The sequence below is a fragment of the Cololabis saira genome, chromosome 24, assembly GCF_033807715.1.
Source record: "Cololabis saira isolate AMF1-May2022 chromosome 24, fColSai1.1, whole genome shotgun sequence".
Lineage (NCBI taxonomy): Eukaryota > Metazoa > Chordata > Actinopteri > Beloniformes > Belonidae > Cololabis > Cololabis saira.
Window position 1 is genome coordinate 9,660,919 of NC_084610.1, and position 22,349 is coordinate 9,683,267.

General features: G+C 40.8%; 1 protein-coding gene across 5 annotated transcripts in view; it reads right to left on the reverse strand.

Annotated features, from left to right (window-relative positions):
- Window positions 1-22,349, reverse strand: part of mcf2la (mcf.2 cell line derived transforming sequence-like a) — a 49,572-nt gene that overhangs the window by 25,433 nt on the left and 1,790 nt on the right. For 3 of the 5 annotated variants that reach the window (XM_061716151.1, XM_061716150.1, XM_061716149.1), the window contains exon 1: window positions 17,793-18,008. The exons of 1 other annotated variant lie outside the window; for it this stretch is intronic. In XM_061716151.1, the coding sequence (XP_061572135.1) occupies window positions 17,793-17,925 (133 nt within the window). In that variant the 5' untranslated portion in view covers window positions 17,926-18,008. Of the gene's footprint in view, window positions 1-9,071; window positions 9,353-17,792; window positions 18,009-22,349 lie in introns of those variants that run through there. One more of the 5 variants, XM_061716147.1, reaches the window with a different exon arrangement.

A 22,349-nucleotide genomic window follows, 5' to 3' on the forward strand; every position in this document is an offset into this window, starting at 1 on the left:
CCTCGCTGGAGTGAATGAAATTAAACTATAGGAACTGGACTGCAAAGGAACCCTTTTAACCATCAAACAACACACACACACATAAGAAGTGGGGCAATGCTGCCAAACACAAATAGTGATTATGGGGGGCCTAGAAAGAATTTCCCACCCACCTCCCTGCACCCTTCCCCCAGGCTCTGACACCCATTCCCCACTTCATTCATCTTTTTTTTCTCAAAGGCTGTGGGATAAAATAATGGATACGACATTAAATATCTCTCTGCACGGTTTTCTGGATCTTTAGTCAGCAGTAGCAGTAATACATGCACATACTTCCAGATGCATCTCAGCATAACTGAAAGAGGAGTTACAAATGTGGGAATTTTGATGCATCATTTTTTTTTAAATGCAAACAAACTCTGCATCACTTTGCACAAACCCAACCGGGCCATCTCACACCCTCCAGTATCTCAAGCTGAACTCCTGTTTGTATGTTTGAGAGACTAAGCCCTGGGTTTAGAGGGGTGACAGAATAATGAAGAGAGAGAGAGGAGGGTAAGCAAGGGAATGATGCAGTCAGAAAAAAAAGTAGAGGTGCTCTTGTCTCAATAAGACAAAATAGAGGACAGGGTTTCTTCGCACATGCCTACATATTTAATGCGTTGGCCTGCTGGTAGCTGATACTGTGGCTGTGCACTTTGTGTGGTAGAAGTCCAGTCTTTGTAGTTGGAGAATACACAGCCTCCAGCCTCCTTTAGATGGCTTTCTAAGACTGGAAAGTTTTATCATCACAACGTAGGTCAACTGGAGTTACATTATCAGCCGAGAGTGGTAGTCAGAGGAGTGTGTCTCTCGGTTCTGAAGAGTGTATAGCCAGGCCCGACGAGACAAACATCTGCATTTTCAAAACTGAAAACCGTTAAAAGACCATCAGTTGTACTTAAAAGTAAAACAGATCAGCTGAGACTGGATGTTTATATTTGGGTATGAACTAACCACTCTACAGAATTCCTTGTGCTCTTATTCCTGTGGTCATTTTCTCAGTAGCAACACATAGGACTGAAAATATAAAGTTGTGCTGTCACTGTGCTCATGGGACTATTTACTGGCACAATAACCAATTCCCAGTAAGGCATATTTAGCAGAAAGAGGTGACCCCTTTGGTCCTGTTATCATGTGCCACAAGCCGACATCTGTTCAAACCTTGCATTAACATGCGTCTCCATATGCATTTCCAGTGTGTGATCAGATCTCATTTCCCTGGCTGATATGCAAATAAACAGGTCCGTGATTTCCTGCTTTCAAAAACTAAATGCATTGTTGTTTTTTACATGTTGAAGTCAGTGACTCAATAAATCGTGTAAGAGCTCGACTGAATATATAAAACAATGCTAATTAGGAAAATATCCCAAAATATATATATTTCAAATAAATAAAAAGGTTTCAGAGGACCAAAGTGGATTTGCTTGAAAATAAAAGAAAAAGGGGAACTAAAGTACACAAGTCTAAACAACACAGACAAACCCATGACAATGTTTGTGTTATTGTCAGTTGTTATGACTCCTGCTTGTTGGTTTCCGCCTTAATACAACACCACCACATACTAATATGACTGTGGCCACGTGACCCAGAGCAGCTCCAAATCTGGTTCTAGTGACTGGATATTGATGCATCCTCAGATGCTTCCCAAGTGTGTTTACAGCTATACATCACAGTCTTTATTTACAATTACATCACTCAGGATGGATTTTAATACCAGGTGTAAACAGGGCCTGAGGTCTTCAAACAACACCCCTTTTTATTTGCATATGAGAGAGTGAGAACCAATCACAAGTAGTGGAGAAACATGTTAATGCCAGGTATGAACACTCACACTTAGAGTTGTCCAGTCAGATCAGATCACTCAGGACAGATTTTAATACCAGAAAGAAGGTGGGAGACATCCTAGATACCTGTTGAACATGCCGGATTACTTCTGAGACACACTCCGTCCTACTCAAGTGGCTCTGGTGTCTAAATTTAACCAAACAGGTGAAAACAAAACTTCAAAAACAGATTAACACGGACCGATTTAACTACAATGTGCTAATTTTAATGTTTCATTTATTTTTGACATGATGTAATTTCAGTGTTTTCTGCTGATTATCTTGATTTGATTTCTAGAGCTGATTGTCCCTTTGTGGTTAAATGTGCTGGAGCCTTAACTCCATTAAATGAAACATGTGCACATCTTTATTACCACATGCTTTTGCGGTATAATTTTGTTAGCTAGAACACTTAATTACAGGCAGTGTTGTACTTCAAACTACCACACCTGTGTGTGCGCGTGTTTGAGCTTGCTTTCCACTCCTTTAAAAAGGTTTTGTTTTTTTTTTTATTCCCCTCTTGTGACAGAAGAAATGTTAATATTTAGAGGTGGAGGGAATACTACAGCTCAATCAAGTCTGACAGAGTTTTTTTTTCCCTAAAGTCCGATTTTTACACAAACACATCCTCCTCCTTTGTGTGCCGAAGTCGTGTTCCTACAGGTTGTCACTGCTGAGCACACACTGCCGGATCAGAGACGGCAGCCAGCTGTTCCCTGCCTGTTAATGGCCGTTGCCGACGGCTGGTCAAAGTTCAGAGCTGCAGGACACTGGACAGCTCAAATACGCATGAGACACCCGCATGGGACGCAGGCTGAGAATTAAGCAAACAAACAAGCCCGACAGCGAGGGGAATGACACACAGGAACAAATGCACAAAACGTCCAGAAAATACCCATTAAAGATAAGAGGTGAGGAAGGAAAGGGTCATTTGTGTGTCTGGTGAGGCCATATATGAGCTTTAAAAGTCGCTCTGATGGTGTCCAGGTCGGCCAGAGATATGGCCAGTTGTGAGTGCCTTTTCCATGTAAAGAAGCAACAATCTGCCGGCTCGTCTGCAGCTGTGTGTGACTTTGCACTTGTGCGAGGGAGTCCATCCCCTATTATCTGGTATTACGGTTGGGGTTTACCAAAGCTCCATCTGTCACTGCAGTGCAGCATCTAAATCACCCACACACATACATAGCGGATGGCATGCATACACACCATTGCAAACAACAACTGGGTCACAGGGCCAACAGTGGTCTGGAATGTGTGTGTGTGTGTGTGTGTGTGTGTGTGTGTGTGTGTGTGTGTGTGTGTGTGTGTGTGTGTGTGTGTGTGTGTGTGTGTGTGTGTGTTGAAGTGCCCATCCCCGCAACCAAAGCTCGAATTAGAGAGGCTCAGGGCATGTCAGCAGTCGGACTGACATTAAAATATTACCGATGCTCAAATGACTTCCGGACTGACTGGGTTCCTCTTTGTCTTCTCAAAGTGCAGCTGGGACACTGAGGAAAGTCGAAATTAATTTCAGTTTCACATTAAATTAACTGGAAGTGCTGAATGATTATGATAATCTGATTTATTTTTCTGAAACTGAATGTTAAATTCTGACGGCACGCAGCCAATACATGCATTTTAAAGGGTTTAAGCACCTTTCAATGTTGAAGTTATATCCTATTTGTATATCTTAGAAAGGCCAAGAAGCCAGTGGTGATGCGGTCTTTATTGCCGCAAATACAAAAACAGTGTTTTCCGGCTCAACCCCGTCACTGGCACTGAGCCCTGATCTACTGAATAGATGGTGGCATCATCATCTCTGCGAAACAACACACTACTGTCTCTCTGTCTGCGCTGCCGTCACAACACACACACACACACACGCGCTGAAGGAAACAGACAATAGGTGGTGTTTCACTTCTTCCAGATGATAAAGAGTAGATTTGATGATTGTAATGACTGATAAACGTTTATTAAATGGCAGCCAACCAAACACTTAGATCAACAAACCAGACACCTTTTAATTAGTTAATTTTTTATTTAATGTGGTCTTCTTGGCTTTTTTAAAACTAAACAGTCTGGCTTGTGTGCTTTCGATGCAATGAATAGATAAAAAATAATTAATGAGAGACTAAATCGGATGTGGCAGGCTGTTGGAAGACTGTCAAACGTTCAGGTAGTTACCAGGAAATTTTAAAAGAATATATTAAAAAGAAGAAGAGCTGGCTAACGGACAAAGAAAGATCATTTTAACTTGCTGATTCTTTTCGTCGGACATGAATATTTAGGTTTTTAAATACCTGACATGTTTCAGCGATTAATTCCGCCTTCATCATAGTCGCTGAAACATGTGAGGCATTTAAAAACCTAAATATTCTTGTCCGACGAAAATAAATCAGCAAGTTAAAGGGGACCTATTATGGCATCTAATTAAATTAAATTATTTTAAACAGGCCTTGAATGTCTTAAAAACAAGCTTTTGATTGTTTTTGCTAAATAAATTAGAAATTCAGCCTCTGAGCCATGTCTTTATCTCCCCAGTCTCTAACCTCATTATCTATGCAGGATTCTGAGTGGGCGGGGCTATGATAATGAGGCTCTGTGCTGATTGGCTGCCTGACGTGATGACGCAAATGACGCGATACACCGCTACGAAAAAAATGGCGGAATCTCCGGCCGGCAGAGTTAGTTGTGGGCGTGGTTTCACGCATCGGAGGCCAACCTATGTAAATCACGCCCGTTGTTACGTAACGACAGGAGCAGAATCTGAACAGCTCGTAGAAGCCACATCACACTGGATGGCTCATCTGGGCGGCTGTACAGACACTGCAGAATTTGGTTGCTTTCCTCCTTCTCTGAGTTGGCAGGCTGAGGGGAAAACACTTTATATACTGTATGTTAAAGCAAGAAAAAACTTGTTTTTCATAATAGGTCCCCTTTAAATTGTAAAGCCATGGACAAAATAAACGTTATTAAAAACAAAGAAAGATCATGTTCAATTCTTGTGAAAATGAGAATAAGATCCAATCTGTGGCAGTATTGATGGACTTTGTTGTCCTACTGTCCCCCTCATGTCTCAAACCAGACCAAGTGAATATAAATAACAATTAAAAGTTGAAGAAACAGCATCACATTTTGGGAAAAAGTCCAAAATAGCAGATGAGAGAAAGATTGTAGTTTTGAAAGCTCAGACTATCAAATTGTGAACCATTTTCCCAACTATGCCACCATTATAATCCTGCAGCATGACCAGGGAGTGGTTAACTATTTCAGCTTCAAAGAATAAAAATTCCAGCATGGAGCAGGGAGCATAACAACCATTACGTTGGGAATAGTTTCCCTGCACTGTCGTCTCATTTGTAAGCACATTTCAGGGTGGCCCGGTACCCACAAACCTTGATAACAGTCAAAATGCAGCCCTTGAAACGCTACGTCTCCCGGCAGCAAATGCAAACTGCAAACTATGAATTTATGACTCAAAAGGACTCCCGAAACCACCGGGATCTCCTGGGAGATCCTGTGGTTCAACTAACTGGACTACAAAGCGCACGCTTGAAATCCTGTGGGTTTAAATCCAGGTTCTCCTCCCTTCCTCTCTCTCTACTATTAGAGAGGAGGGAGGGAAAAAAAAGAAAAAAAAAAAGAAAAAAAAAAAAGTCAGTAATAGCTTTGCTGCGAGCAAAACCAGTAGATGTAACAGCTGCTTTTTTTAGCCGCCTCTGGCCATAGTAGTCATTACACTACATGGAACAAAGAACATGAAACCTTAGAAAGAGGGGGAGGACAAAATGGAAATGACAGAGAGAGAGAGAGAAAGAGAAGGAGGCAGCCAATAAGCAAATAATCCTACAAGGCTGTGTTTTTACTTGCCCTCAAAAAACCCATAGCTGCAGGAAAGACCTAGCACTTTTTACCCGAGTGACATCCTACTCTGGAATTTATGCCCTTTAAATCATCTTTGATGCCACAGACGTTACTGGGGAAAAAATGACATTGGATAAGCATCTCTAAGTCGAGTGCATTTCAATACAGTCACATGGTTCAGGCTTCTAACCCGCCACAAAACTCCGACAAAAGTCAGAGGAACATTTCTATTCCCAGCAGCATGATCCTGGCTGGCATAGAAATTTGATCTGCAGTAAAAAAAAAAAAAAAATGTCAACTGGGCGCACAATAAGCAGAACTACTTTTCAAAGCTTTCTGGGTCATGCTGAAAAGCACTTGCTGCACTATCCATGCTTTTTATTCCCTTAACCCTACTTATAAACTCTTTTTTTGAGACAAAACAGCTGATTTACTCGCATTTTTGTGAATTCATAAGGATACTGACGTTTGCCAAGCAAGGATGGGCCCAATGAATATTCAGTTACTTCATGTGGGTACCAAATTCGTACCTATTTAATGATACGTATCTTAATAAATTGAAAACTAAGTGTTTTTGTGTGTCAAGACCCTCATGAATCAGCCACGCTAATACTGCACTTTAAAAAAGAAGGATGCACTCAGTCTTTGAAATAGCAATAAAAGTAACCGTATTGGTGAACGAGAGTCAGCAAAGTTTAGTCTTGTGGTACCGTTCAACTGCACAGCACAAAAGCTTTTTTTTTTTTTGGTTTTCGACTGTTATCTGTTGTCAGTTTTGGCATCACCCCATCCCGGTCTGAAGCAAACCACAGTAATGTTTTTGACAAGTGATTGGTTGCCAAACATGCATGCTTATTATGCACCACATCACTGCTGACGACTCTACGTGGATTGTTAAACTGGCCGTGCGGCCGTTGACCTACGGGAAGCTGCAAAACCAAGCCGTCACCAGTGGACGAAGTGCAAACGTTCAAAAGAGCAGAGAGTTTGATGCAGCCACGATTTGAACAGATAGATGCCATTTATGGTCATAGATGGCTGAATAAAGGGGACCAGGTACCCCGAACTTTGAAGTTGACAAAGTTTAGTTTATAGTAAATTTTAACACATTTTTGTTTGTGCAGTTGGCTTGTTTTTGAAAAGCTCCTTAAAAAAAACATTTTAACTTCCTCTCAAGCCTGTGTTGTGTTTCCTGTTAGTTATAGGGCTGCAGAGAATTTTAGCTGGTGTTAAAGTTTGTGGACTATGGACGCTTGGACCAATTTTTTCTATTAAGAACACCATAACTTGCTCTTTTTTCCCCACCATTTTCTTTGGCAAACATTATAGTTTGACTTAAAACATCAACCTTAAAATAATATTACAATTTAACCTCATGGATTCAAGACTAAAACATTTTCATGTCACATAATATGAAAAGCGCCAGTACGAGTCCTCCACAGCTGACTGGAGTCGACGTTTATTCACCATGAAATATATATTTGTTGTTTGAAAATCACTTAGTATGATTGACTGTGCCTCTATCCAGGATCATTACAGATTAATTTATTTTGTTGATTTTGCTCTCTCGCTAATGAAAGCTTGTGTTACGCTGCGTCTGCTGCTAAACCCATTACAAATAGATTATTTTAACTTTAGATTAGCGTTTCCTGTGCTTCTCAGACACAACGTCATCTTGCAAAGACGGATCGGTGCTCAAAACTGCTACTAAGCTTTTAGTTTCGACTCAAAAACAGTTAAGGTAGACTCTGTGGACCTGTTTTATCGTATTTGTGTGTGTGTGGGAGAGGGAGAGAGAGAGAGAGGAGGGTTTATAGGCTCATGAGATAACTAACCTCAGCCCATCTGCCAGTAGAGCAAATATACTCTATCTCTGACTGCAACACAAAACTAAACACACCAAACTGTACACACGAGGCGGGCCAAGAGAAGCTCCACAAAGTCCGTATGGTTATTAAAAAGGCTGCAGCTTACAGGTTTGTCATCATTTCCCACCAAAGCAAACAAATTGAAAGAATAAATGAGTCGACCAATGAAACACACACACACACACACACACACACACACACACACCCATCGAAAGGAGGGGGGAGGAGATGTTGACATTCAAACACTCAAAAGGGTTTTGTCCCACGTTGCTCCCAACTGACGAGAGGAAACAGTGTGATAATGGGTTGAATGTGATTAACATGCTGTCACTGCGCTCCATTTCTTTACTGTACCGAGGATGGAGCGACCTCCCATTAACACACACCTCACTCCAGCAAAGTGACAGGTCCCGAGGACAGAATGCACCGTCCACTTCAGATTTGATTACGCAACTGCCTGATGGATAGTAATGCCTTAAGCAGGAAAGGCATCTCTGTGCAATGAGACAAAAATCAATGTGGATAACAAAATCAGGCCATCTTCACTCATCAAGCCTCAAGTTAACTTGCACAGTTAGAACTTCTGCAAATACGCAAAAGATGAAGTTTGTATGAGTATTTATTGTTTCCAGAGGATAATCGGTCATAACTGTGCTCGTTTTGAGCAATATTTTCTTAAAAGGAACCTCATTAAAAAGGGATATTTCAGGAAAAAATAAATAAATACATTTATTTTCTTGTCATTTTGAGATCATTTTAGCAAATAATGAACACATTTGGCAGACAGAGCAAAAGTGAGGAGAGTGGAAATGACACATGATCCTGAGGTCTGCCCCACCCCGAAGCATTGCCCACTTTATTTTGCATTATATCCATGTGACGCCATAAATTTACCAAATGAACACATTGCAATATCAAAGAAGACCTCAAGGGTAATTCAGCTGAGGTAATAAACAAGTGACACAAGGGGTCATTTTCTCAGACATTTACAAGTTAAAGCTTCTTTTTGCAATCACAAGACTTGTCCCCTGATGGCCATCTGAAACAACGGCCGTTAAAGGCACTTCAGTCACTGCATCTTTGAAACCCAGAGGCTTAAACAGTCTGGAGTTCTGCACGGTTCATGTTGTTTCCCAAATTCAAAACAACAAATGGCAAAAACTTCTCCAGGCAATAAGAAAAACAACGATAAAGTGGCCTCTCATAACTCCCTGTGGTCCTGCTTTAGCTCCTGGTAATGAATGTGATACACACATGTATAATTAACATTTGGGCATTAATAAGATATTACTGAATTGAATGTGCTGCATAAGACAGACGGACAGTGAGAACTTTCATCTGTTGTCTTAAAAGTTAAATACACTGCATGGTCATAAACATGTAGAAAAAACACCTGCAGAGTTCCCACAGTCTTATCCTCCTGCTTGAAACTTATTCTCACACACACAGGACAGACTCAACACACACCGGAACAATCGCCTCTGCCTTGTCTGAGTAACAGAAACGTGCTCTCTACCTGTTATCATCTTCAGCTGCAGCCACAGCCTGGTGATATCGTGGCAGAGTTGAGACACTCGGTTCAGAGCCATTGTTTTGCCGCCGCATGTATGCCCCTCTCTTCATGAACACACACACACACGCACACACACACACACACACACACGCGCACCAAAAACACACTCAGTCACACGTTGTGTCAGAGAACATCCCGGTGGAAGTTCAGGCAGTCCATCTCGCTGCAGCCGAGGTCTTCAGCTGCTTACTGAGCTGTCACTGCACAGCACTGCACACCCCACGCCACCACTCTCCCACAAACACACACACATACACACACTCACTCACACACACACCCTCCTCGTTTGTGCCAGCCAGGGAGGCGGAGTTTCACATGGTCCGCCCCGGTTTCCCATTTCACACCGTTCCAGAGACAGAGAAAGACAAGAGAGTATGGAAATGTGACCAAGTAACCACAAAAAGCACAAAGAAATCCTCGCAGCCGCCTTTTCCAGACAACCTTTGCAGAGTTGTATAATTAGCACAGACAGCATCTACTGATGGATGCTTTTTTCTGTTTTGTTTTGATAATTAAGCAGAGAGAATAAACTTCACATGAGACCTTTGACAAAAACTAGAATACAAGAATACTCATTGTATCAAAACAGCTATAAAACCGTTAAAAACCTTTAATGAATACATAAAGTTGGCAAATTACCACAAACTAGTACAATTAGAAAACATGACTCCTACCCTGAATCCTGTAAAGAATTTAAAGTAAAGACTGTCAGCGCCTGAGGGAGCTGTCGCCACTTTCTTTCTGATTCTCACACATTCTTACACTCACAACACAAACACACACCTACACGATGCCAATGAAGACAGCAGGGGGACTCAGTGTGCCAGACATGGCTGGAAATGTGGAGAGACCTTCAGGAGTTCAAGAGTTTTTCCAAATACCAACTTATTGATCTTTATATAATAAAAATAAAAAAAGAATGCAGCAACTCCAGACATCCCTCATCCTGGCTGACAGCATGAAGACAGTTCTGCACAAACTAGGACATAAGCAATCTGATCAAGACTGAACACGACACACAAACAACAACATATATATATATTGTTGTTATAATGAGAGCTAATTTTCTGTGGTTGTGTAGGTTTCAGAGCTGAAATATTCAAATACGTGTGTGTCAACCTTATAGAGGGAATTAGATGAAGCACGAGAGCAGGAAAAACAATCTCTGCATGAGATTAAGAATTAGATTTGCCCTAAATTTAAGGATGAATCTGTCAGGCTTGTCTGAGATCAGATTATCAATAAGTGAAGGGAGGAGCAAGATTTTCATCTGACAGGATCTGAAAAGAGACACTTTTAATCATGTTTAAAAGACTTCCTACATTTATTACACGTCCCGAGAGCCAGTTTGAAAACGCAAGCCTGCGCGTCTGTCTGAATGTCAGATTGAGACGATAGAGCACATTGGCTGTGGGAGAGGGCGAGGCACAGGGTTTATTCTTTGGTAATGGCTCACTTCCTTGCTCTGGTGTCTTATCGTCCGTTTCACCCACTGATCACAGATTTACACTTCAACCAAGGTGGCCTTTTGCTTTAACAGTTACCTTCAATTACATATGATGAGGCTCAAATGTGGTAGGAAATTAATAATCAACTTCTCAGATCCGTTTTGGTGTTTGCATTCAAGCCATAGCCTCGGTTTTATTGTAGAATCCAGCAGACGCTTTAAAAACTTTCATAAACAAAATGTATATTGAAATTGCACTTCAAATCTGAGACAGTGGTTTTCACACACAAAGCATGAGAACTGGTGAGGGGAGGATGGTGCAGGAGGCTGGTAAGTAGATCAGTGGAGCATCTGCGGTGGTGCAGACCCACATTCCTACCCTCACCTATAGTCATGAAAGGAGTGGGCCTCAAGGCAGACCTAGGACACACTGGACAGATTATAATACTGCACTGGCCTGGTGTCCTTCGGGCTGCAGGAGGTGGATGGGGAAAGGGAGGTCTGAGCTTCTCTTAGGCTGATGCCCCAGCAACCTATGGATGGATTCTTAAACTCAAGAGTAAGGCTGATCCATTCTAGTTTAAGTATTATTGTAGGCAATAACTTTTAATTTTTTTCCCTGCAAAGCAAAACAAATCTTTCTCCTCTGCGTTTTCTTGATTTGTCCCTCAGTCCATCTTATTTAAGACTACTATATATTTCCTTAAATGAACACAGTAGCTAACGCTCACCAATACCTGAGGAAAAGGAGTATAAAGCTATCCCTTCTAACATTATACAACTTTTAGAGAAAGACAAGTAGATCTCTTTTCTACTTATGTACAAGAATGTTTTATAACCAATTCCCTAATGTCATTTCAGATGCAACTCTGAAATTTGATTCAAGTAATGTTGTTTATCGATTTTAGCTACAGCTGCTTCAGCTATATGAAACATTCTTCACCTCTGAAATCACCAAAAATGTGCACTTTTATTTTTAAATGCATAATTGTAAGGCTTCTTTTAGGGACTTTTTTCCTCTAAATTCATGAAATAAAAGACATAATGAACTACGATATATTCGGAGTATCAACCTGTGAATTTAAAAAAATGTGTGCGTTGGTCTTGTTGATCAGCATCCGTGCATGTTTACATGGGATGCAGAGCAGACTTTATTGTGTGAGCACGGAAACCCATTCAGTGTGTGTGTGCGAGCAAAGGATGCGACGCAGACTGCAGCGAGAATAGCTCGCAGCTGAAGTACACAAGGTTTGAGGGGGCGTTTGTGTCTGCAGAAGTCGCAGCGCTGCCGACTCCTTCCGCTTCGCGATCAAACACTATTGGCCTGCTGGAGCGTAAACAGGAAGACACCAATTGAGAAGTGACTCACAGGCCGAATGGAGAAGCGGAGTCTTAAGTAGGTGAACAGAAAGGTGCCAACAAGTCGTCGCCAATTGGTTTTGAAACTGAAATCTCCAAAAAGAATTGCATTGTCAAAAAGAGTTGATCAGCTGATGAAGAGTTTCATTTTTCTTTGGTCAAAGCAGGAGCCTTCAGATGTCCACAGGCCTCTTCTTTCTTCCCCCCTTTTCTAAATAACAGTTTATAAATGAGGTGATACACTAGCAGGGAGTCGGTAAGCCATCAGCCAGTTTTCCCCCTTAAAAAGGATGTTTTATTCCCTTAAGTGGGATTGTGTGGAGCACTTATATAGTTTGTCTTTCACGCATGTAGACAACAGTCGCAGCACTTTCAGTTTGGAGAATCGCGGAGGCTGTGTATGAAAGCAGCTACCGAGAAAGAAGCCAAATATCACCACCTAAAACAACTCAGACCTCATAAATGTCACATCAGTTTGAACAATTGCTGTATTTTCTTCCCTCTCATGTTACGAGGTCTTAGTACACGTAACACAATAAAACGTGGACCCAGTTTGGGTAACTGGTACAAAAGTGATGCCGATATGTCAAATTAAGTGTTCATTTCGTCCAAAATGAATGCAGCTTGCGTGATAGGTGGACTGATAGAGAATTTAACACTCGGGTATCTCATCAGGACACTCCAACAGCTGGAAATTGTCACACTTAGGGCCTCAATTGAAGTTTCTGCTCTCCTCATGAAAGAAATGTGGATCAGAATCTCTTACTTCACTGTAAGAAAACTCAAACCGGCTTCCAACTGAGGCCCTAACTTCAGTTATGATCTATGCATGGATGGAGAAACTAATCAACTTCTTTCAAAACAACACAATAGTCAGTTGACATTTTAACTGAACATATTTTATCGTCTTATTAAAACATAACCCGTCAGAATCTATGGACATCAGGTTTAGATGCCAAACTGGCACATTTGATCAATTTGAGCTGAAGTGATATGAAGTACACAATGAAGGCTACAAAAAGGGTCACAATTCTCCAATAAAGCTGCAGGAAGAGACGGCATGTTTTATTAGATTTACACCGCAGCTTAATCCTATGATTATTGTGACCCACTTTCCTCTGAGGACATCAATTGTAGTTAATTAAAACACAAGAACCATCCTATGTGATCAGCAATGCGCCGAGGCAAAAAGGTTAAAAACAAACCTGGCTAAAAAGTCAAAAAGAAGTGAATTCACAAGGAGGCACTGCTTGATTAAGTTAAGCCAATGACACAAACTTAGACGAGGGAGGGGGGAAAAAAATGATGGGAACGATTCAAAGAAATGAGAAAATGGTTTTATAAAATCATGAGACTGAAGAGGAAGGGGTTGTCACCGAAAGGAAGTCAGGATGCTGTCACGATGGGTCATCATTTAGGGAAACGCCAACGGAAGGTGTGACGCGGTCAGCTGATCATGATAAAACCGTGGGATTTTCATTACCTAGGCTGTCCAAATGCATCCAAATCAATCAACCAGTTTCTTCAAGCTTTTATAGGAGGGTAAATGTCGCTTTCTCGCACTGATTCAGAGAGATAACCTCTACGTTGTGTTTGCTCTAGTGTCAGATTGGATAAGTGTGAACCATATCATGGATGGGATTTTTGCTCAGCTCTCATCAGACCAGTCTCTGCTCTCCCCCCTTCAATTTCTCAAAATGTGTCAATCTCTTCTTTTTTATGACTTGTGCACAAAAGTGTAGATACCTGAGCTAAAATAATCAGCTCAACACAGAAGGCAAGTTGCATTGCCTCAGATAATTCTCATCTCAGCTGCTTCACACTTGTCTGCTGCCAAAGTGCGAGATCAAGACCGCCATTCAGTGAAAGCAACGAGATCACATCAGGCTCCAGCTACTGAACTGGCCCCTCTGAGCAGAACTGGTATGAAAGGGTAGCAAAGCACCAGGAATGAGAACCACGTTCTTACTCGGGTTTTAGAAGCCACAAAAAGCCCTGCTCAGATTTTCCAAGTCCATAAAAATGGAACGGTTCCTCTTTAACCTGAGGTTATCCAAGCACACCTGTCTTCCTCTCCCTTGGCCTTACCGTCACTGGGGAGGCTGATGGGAAGAAGGCAAGAAGCAGGGAGATGGTGCAGGAAGACTAATGAGAGAAAATAAGATCAAGAGCAAAGGCACAGCATCGTCTTTGTGCCACTGATTTGTCGGTACTAAAAATACTCATATCACGTTTAAATATAGACCAAAGCTTAAAAAAAAAAGAAGACCGGAACAAACTTGAAGCATCACTGTAAGGCAGCATCTAAAAATCAGCTACACCTTTTCAAACGCCAGCACAGAGCCTAATGAAGCAATCGATAGTAGATAAATACCATCTTTTACTGAAGTAAACACACATCTCTTCTTCCTGTCTCACACACACAGTGTTATCAAGTGATACCAGCTTTTACTGACCCACCTTAAGTAAATAAGGATGTAGTAGTAAAATCTTATACTCTTCCTATATGCACTTGTCTTTTTTGAACAGATCTGTATCCTCCATCACACTTTCTCCCAGAATATCCAACTTTTTTTTTTGTTTTGTGACAAAGCTTAATTTGAGTAAAAAAATCAACAACGCTTTAAGACAAAAATAAATATGTGTTCAGAGTAACACCTAAAAGCTAACCACACATAAGGCTGGGACTATTAAAAGCTAAGCATAACAGTACTCACTTAAAGGAAGTGCAACCAAGGCGTTGTTACCCCTCCGACTTGGTAGTCACATGAACCGCGAGGTCAGTGGCCACAAGACGCAAACACTTTATTTTATTTTCAGTTTAGACAAGTGGAATTTTGAAAACGAGCCCGAATGACAGAGATCAAGAAGAGTGCAGAAAAATCTTAAAAGGAAACTATTCATTTAAATTTGTGGATGTTTTACAGAGGAAAGAAATTGTTTTGGCAGCTGTTGCAAGTACCAGTTATGGGTCTATTTTTGGAAGGATCAACCACCAATCTGAAAAATATGGGGGAAAAAACTGATTTATAGAGCACAATCGTGCTATCCTGACTGTAGACACAATTAAAACATAAAAAAAGAGGACATATAGAAACTACCATGTGATTTACAAGAAAAGTAAAAGAAATGCAACAAATTACTAGAAAGCAGAACTTTGTGTTGACTGGAATATTTTTGATTTCTGGTGTTAAGACTGAGAAATTAGGCTTCAGGTCAAATCCAACAATTAACAGCCTGAGTATTAACATTTTGTCTACTGCTAATGGCAAAATTCAAATTTGCAGACTACTTCAACACTTACATTCCAAACTATAAACCATGCACAACCCCGCCGTTACAGAACTCACAACGCAGCTGCTGGCAGCAGCGGGTGTATCTGAAGTAGCTCTCCATCTCGTCCACTGAAATACAGACGAACCCATCCCCTCTGCACTCCCGTCCTCCCGTGCATTCCTCCGTCCCGTTCCTCTCCCGCTCTCCCTTCACAGGCTTCATCTCCTCAGGGGCAGAAGCGCGAGTATCACCTGCCTCCTTCTGCCTTTTCCATGTCCATTACCAAACCCTCCCCGTCCGACTGTGCTGCACACGTGTACACACCTGTCAAGATGTGGATCCTGATTACGCCATTCCTGTTTCGCCTGCCCCTCCCTCCAGCTGGGAAACACTGCATGCTTATTGACTTGGATCAGTGTGCACACTCCGTCATGGTTGATAGTTTTAGCTGTGATGCAAACGTTCATTTAAAAGAGAAAGAAGAAAAAATACGTTGACATCATCCATGTTTGTTGCTGCTTATTGTCTCAGGGACTGGATTCAATTGGAATTTTACCACTAAAAAAACTCCCTCTAGGAGCGACTTCAGCCAATAATCCTGGAGCATGATATAGTAATAGATGTTATGGGGCAAAAATGGATCTCATTCAGTCTGGACCTGGCCAAGAAACCAAGCATACAAGAACCTAAGGTCTCCAAAGGGTCAGCACTGTAAACATACGCTGAATAAATCTGATTTATTTGCAAAAAAAAAAGAGTCTTTTAAAAAACGTATCAAGTGCTAATAAAACCTTTTTAGTATATAATGGAAATGTGTAAAATAGGATCCAAGAAGTGTGAAGTAGCAAACATTGCAGAACCCAACATTTGTGTCTCTGCCAAACTTTTGGATACAACTATAGGTTATTGGTATAGATTATATTATTCTATCCAGGGCGTTACAGTGCGTCTGGCTACATGGCCAAATCAGATGCCCTTAAAACCTGAAGGACTTCGTTTGTTTAGGAAAGTTCAGGCATAACACAAGTCTTACAGCCAATGTCTACAAAACACGTTTAATCCTCTGACTTATCTGGTTCGTTGTCACCAGCAAAAACGAATAATCATCAGTGTCCTGTACGAATTTAACAGTGTGAAGGATTTAACTATAAAGTGTGAGCAATGAAAACATGTCAGTCTTTTCTCTACACAACACAGTGACAGAAAGCAAAGGCAACACTCACCATGTGTGTTAGTCTGCGAGCATTTGTGGTACTTTGTCTTTTCTCCTGCTTGAGGGAAGCAGCAGAGACAGGCAGACATGGTGGACCACAGTCTACAGCCCACTCGTCTTTCTAATCGGCTTCATTGACTTTGCCCGCCTTCTCTCACTATTCGTCCGCCATTCAATTTGTGAGCTTACGTTTCTCTTGCCAAGTAATGACACGTTTGATAAGTTACAAATTACCTGCTCACAAGGGCTTGGAGGTAATCAGTTACCAAAGTCAAACATTAAGACACTTCAAAGACGAGCCCCCGCTGATCTGCTGGACTTAAGTGTGGGCACTGTGGTTTTTAGTTTTCTATCCTATTTGAGTGATAAAATCTATTTTTGCTGATAAAAGTCTTATCGTACGACAGGCAATTTCTTACCTTAATAAAGCCTCAATATTTCATGATAAACTATTAAAATACGTCACAACCATGAACGTGATGAAGTGATGATGGCTGAATTATACCATTACATGTTTCCTGCATGTAACAGTATCATCAAATGTGCCAGTTTCTATTTTTTTAAAGATCATATAATAGTTCCCATTGGTTTCTGCATCAGAATTAATAAAATTTGTTCAAGTTTAATTGTTGTCACTGCCTTGAATGAAGTCAGTGTGAGGGAAGTCAAGTCCCACATGGACCACTTTACTCAGCAGATTAATTTCCTCTGAAGCAGCACTTCACTTTACATTTAGCCATCCAACATGGAAGTATAACAGTCCAACATCCTCCTGCAGCCATGGCTTCACTGCTCAAACAGTATGACAGATCCATTGACTGTATATTAAAACATGGACTGAGTCCTGCCAGAGCAACGTGGCACCAACCACAACAGCACATACATGTATATTGAGATAAGTGTCTTTCAGGAAGGGGTCTCCAGGGATAATTAAGCATATTTAGGACATTTGCATTGCAGAAAACATGCAGAATATTTCATATAGCATCCAGAAACTATCTGCAATGATAGAGATGTCACCAATAACCATAACAATTATAAATACTGCTTCAAAGATGATCTAAATAGAGAAACGTACACACAGAATAATACTTATTTGAACTCGTGAGTCTCTGTGATCAGATTTTTAGAGTCAAATCAGAAGGAAACTAAATAGTCATCATATTTTAATAATGACGAGGTGAAACACAGCCGCGGGAATCTCCCAGTGTTGGAAGGAAATCCTGTCCTGTCATCCTGTCACATTGACTTAAATAACAGAGAGTCAACCACACTACATCGGGAACAACAAACTGGCAAGATTTAAAATGAGATGTAGAGATCTGACGCCTCGTAAATCATCGGCACAGAGAGACGGGCCGACACTAACCTCTCCTCCAGGTCGGCCGAAGGCTCCGGCAGCGCCGCGTTTGTCGGGTCAGTAGATTGATGGATTCAGTCAGATTGTGCAGCAGTTGAAACAACAACACTCGGCTGTCTTGAATTGACTCCAAAAGAGACATCGTCTCAGAGAGTATGTTTTTAAATCACAAGTTTGTCCATAGGACCTGCTGCCTTCCTCTCCCTCTAGAGTCGCTGCTGTGCGTTTGTCTGGCCAATGTGTGATTATTTATCTCAGTTCATGTCAGCTCTGAGTTTATCTCAGGAAAGGAGGGGTGGAGGGTGGGCTGTGACACAAATCCCCCTACAGCTAATTATACTATCTTGGTAAATGTGTGTACGTGTCTACCCTATATCACAACTGGAAACCATGTGGAATCAATCTTATAATAGTTTAAAAGAGCAGATAGGGATTTAACACCTAATGCTAGAAATACTATACTTTGTTGGAAAATTTCAATAAATAAATTGTTCAAAAAACAAAAAAAGACGAGAAGATTGCATTATGATTTTAATCTGATATCAAAACCTTCAGGTAAACTTGGAATCTCGTGAATCTGGCTGCAGTCGCAACGGCTCCACCGCTGAAACAATCCCAGATCTGATCTGAGATCTGAGGTCACGCCGAGGACGGAGCAAGACGGCTTCAAAACTTAGACCGTGGCGCTTCCGCTGCCGGTGGGACTCAGGGGGCTTACAGTGATATCAAACCGTCCTGCAAAATGCGGGTTACCTCCGCCTCATAAATAAGCAAGGTCTTCTCCACACAGGATGTCATCAGGATGTCATCAGGATGGCGGCGTATGTTGTTTCAAACCTCCCTGTATCATTTAGCCTCAATGCTTCCTGCACAGATGTGTTAGTTTCCTATGACATCTGCACTGATGCACCTCTAAATAAACACAGATAGATTATAAATGTAATATACTGTATTGCACACTGACAGCCAGCAGGATTGTCCCTCTCCAATCTAGCCTAAAGTATTCAAAAATTAGTTTAGGCCCAAAGAAGCTCCTCTTCTGGTCCTTGTTCATATTGTAAGCAGTAAAGAAAATATAATAAAGATAATTTGAGGAAAAAGACTACTTTTGAAACCACATTGTGGCAGGGTGTATGATTGGGGCGTGGTCTGCGGGGGAGAGAGGGACTGTGGGGGAGCATCACAGGTGGCGGGGTTGGATCAGCTGATTGGGCACAGGTGTGTCCAATACCAGGTGTGTCTAATCAATCTCTCCTCCCTGCCTGCATGTTTAAGTCGTGGACTGACCCTGGACAGGGAGGGTGAAATGGAGCCGCCTGAGACCCGGACACAACGGCTGCCGTGTGCGTGTTTGGTGACCAATAAAGTCCACCATTTCCCTACTAACCCACGTGTCCTCGTTCCTGTCCAGCTACCTTAGTAGCACGAGTCGCCTACACACATTAAAGGCAGATCTACGGTGTTGACAAAAAACCCACTAAAGATGCTGCACTGATGAAGATGAACGATCAAGCCTTGTGATTTATTGTGATTTATAGTGATTTATCGTCACTCACTGTGGGTCACATAACTCATTGTATTGTTCATTTAAGTTATACTAGCTGCATGTCAGTCATTTTGACAGGACGACCCCAGACGGACTGTTCAGGTGGCTTTCACACTACATGATTTAAAGCCCACTTTGTCACTGAACCTCTTCAGGGGCAAACTGGTGAGCAGTCAGCTATCACCGGTTCAACACTCTATCATCCCGGGTGAACAATTCAAAGATCCATCGAGGACATTCACCCACCTCCGACTATCTTACGTGATAAATATCAGGAACAATCATATCAGTACTCATTTTAGTTACAGCAAAGTGAGAGAGCAGAGAATGAGAGGAAGGGAATCCCATGAAGCAACGTGTCCTCCCACTGTTTCAGCAGGCAGGTACACATCACCTACACATTTTAATTTTAGAAAAAAAGGAATAAAATAAAACAAAACTAGAAAACATTCCATCTATATTAGGGAGTTGGCTAAAATATTGTTAACATACACTAATACTTACTCTAAAAGTATAATGGTAGTTGTCACCCCAGTCTGGCCTTCGGCAGGAGGGTTCCCCTTATGATCCAGGTCCTGGTGCCTTCCCTTCTAAAAGGGGAGTTTTTCTTGCCACTGTTTGGCTTAAGGTTTTTCTCCCACTAGGGGAGTTTTTACCTGCCATTGTTTATGTAATAATTGCCCGGGGGGTCATGTTCTGGGTCTCTGGAAAGCATTTAGAGACAACTTTTGTTGTATTAGACACTATATAAATAAAAATTTAATTGAATAGTTGTAATTATGTCATGCTGACGTGAACTTTATGATATGCAGCCCTTTTTTGATCCGCAGCAGTCACACCTTTAGTAGTCGAAATCAGTCATTGCAAATGCACATTGAGGAATATTTTTTTAATTATTTCAAACTACTCTCCACGTTTATTTATGAATGACTTCATGGTTACTGTATTTTTAAATCCTGATTTAACATAACTCTTTTTTTCTAGTAATTTTACAACCTTTTCAGCCTTTTATATCCCCCGTTTGTTGAAATTGTTGTATTCACACACTAAGGGTGTAAGAACTTAAGATCTTAAGTTTGTTCCCAAGACTGAAACTCTCAAATTACTTAATTTCTGTATGAATGATTCAAGTCTCATCACTTTCCTTTCTGGCATGGCAAGAATTGTCACATTTATGCTACAATTTTATATCCTTTCAAAATCAGCTACTTTCATTTAAAACCAAGTGTATTTCAACTCATCTTCCAAAAAAATTTGATGAATTTCTCTTAAATATGGGAGTGACACATACAAGTAGGCTTACTAACAATGTACTCTATTCAACATGTTAATACCAAGAAAGCACCGAGATTTGACAAGACAACAACTCTTAACAAATATGGAGCTCAGACAATGGGGACTTTTTACTGTGGCACTTCTGTATTTAGACTTTCACATTTGGGCATGGACTTCCAGGCAGTACCAAGGAAATTAGCCTGATGCCAGATGGTGCCAGATTTCCATCTCCTTGAGACTATCGCATTATCTTTATTCCACTTAATTTATCATCACACAATCACGCCAACGTTCCCACTTTAAAACTTCAAAAGGCAAACGGCAAAGGCAGTCATGCACTTTTCATTATGCATCATCCTGTCCAATTGGATTTATTAATGGGTAAAAAAGAAGAGACACAGGCCACTACATCACAACTTCTGCGCTCCGATTCGGAAAAAAGAAATGAATCATCCTGAGAACAAACTGAATTATCCTGCCTTTTTCTGGATAAAGAGTACTGTCTGACGTAGAACTCTCTAGAAAGTATGAAGTAATTACTTATCGTGTTATTTAATACATTTACAATCTATAGTAGTTATAGCTTTAATATTTACATCAGCAGTAGATACGTTTTATCTCAAAGAAAAATCAAAGCTACATGGATGGATGGATGGATGGTCAACGAAAATCAACTGTCTGTATTGCAACATACTCTATTTAAGCCACAGCTAAAAGACACAAAAATCACTACATAGTTGATATGGTTTGAAATAAACTAAATTCAATTAAATTAAACCCGTAGCTTTTAAAAGCGTACATGGCACCTCCTTATCTCTCGAGACACCGTCCTTGTAGAGCCCTGAGATCTGAAGCTCTAACTCTCTTGGTGGTTCCCAGGACTCGACTGGTGACGGGGAGAGACGGAGCGTTTTCAGTTGAGTCCCTAAATTTTGAAACAGTCTCCCTCGTTCTGTGAGCTCGTCCAGAACTCTCAATGATTCTGAATCTCTCTTTAAAAATTCTTTTTATAACAATAATTCCCTCGGGGAAGCCGCAAGGGAACTGCATGGCCTTCACCTCCCTTCTGGCACGTCGGCTTATTCTTTTAAATTTGGCAGATGGAAATGTGATGTTTAGTTTTTTTTTTTATTTAATTTTTTTTTGGGGTCTTGTTACTTGGATAATGTGTTTGTTTGTTTGTTTCCCGTCTTGTATTATTTCCTGTTTTGGGGGTTTGTTGTCATGTTTCTGTTTAAAAAAATAAAAAAGCTCCATAAATATACAATTGACAAAAAAATAACCTCTTTTTATATTTTTACACTGGCTTTTAAACTCCAACGAGTACAATCAGTAGGCCAGCCCTTGCATTGTCTTTTGCCTTTTTATTGCTTATTTGAGTGACTTGGCTTACTGCTCTTATTTGTATTTTATTTGTTGTATTTTTTATTCACCCTTACAGCACTTTGGTTGCATTATGGCATGTTAAAGTGCTTTATAAATAAAATTTTGATTGATTGAATAATGAAGAACGGTCCTTAATGTTTAATTTTATTTCCACTGGGATGAGTAATTAATTTGACTAAAGTAAGTGAGTTGAAGTGACTCCATTTAAAAAATCCTGAAAAAACAAAGACAATATAATAGATTTAAAATGATTCAAAACATTGTTTTTTAGGGGGTTTTTGTAGCAGCCTCTAGGGAGGCCTGGATGTGTATCTGGGGCTGTCCCCATCGATACATAACCAACTCAAACTTACTGCATT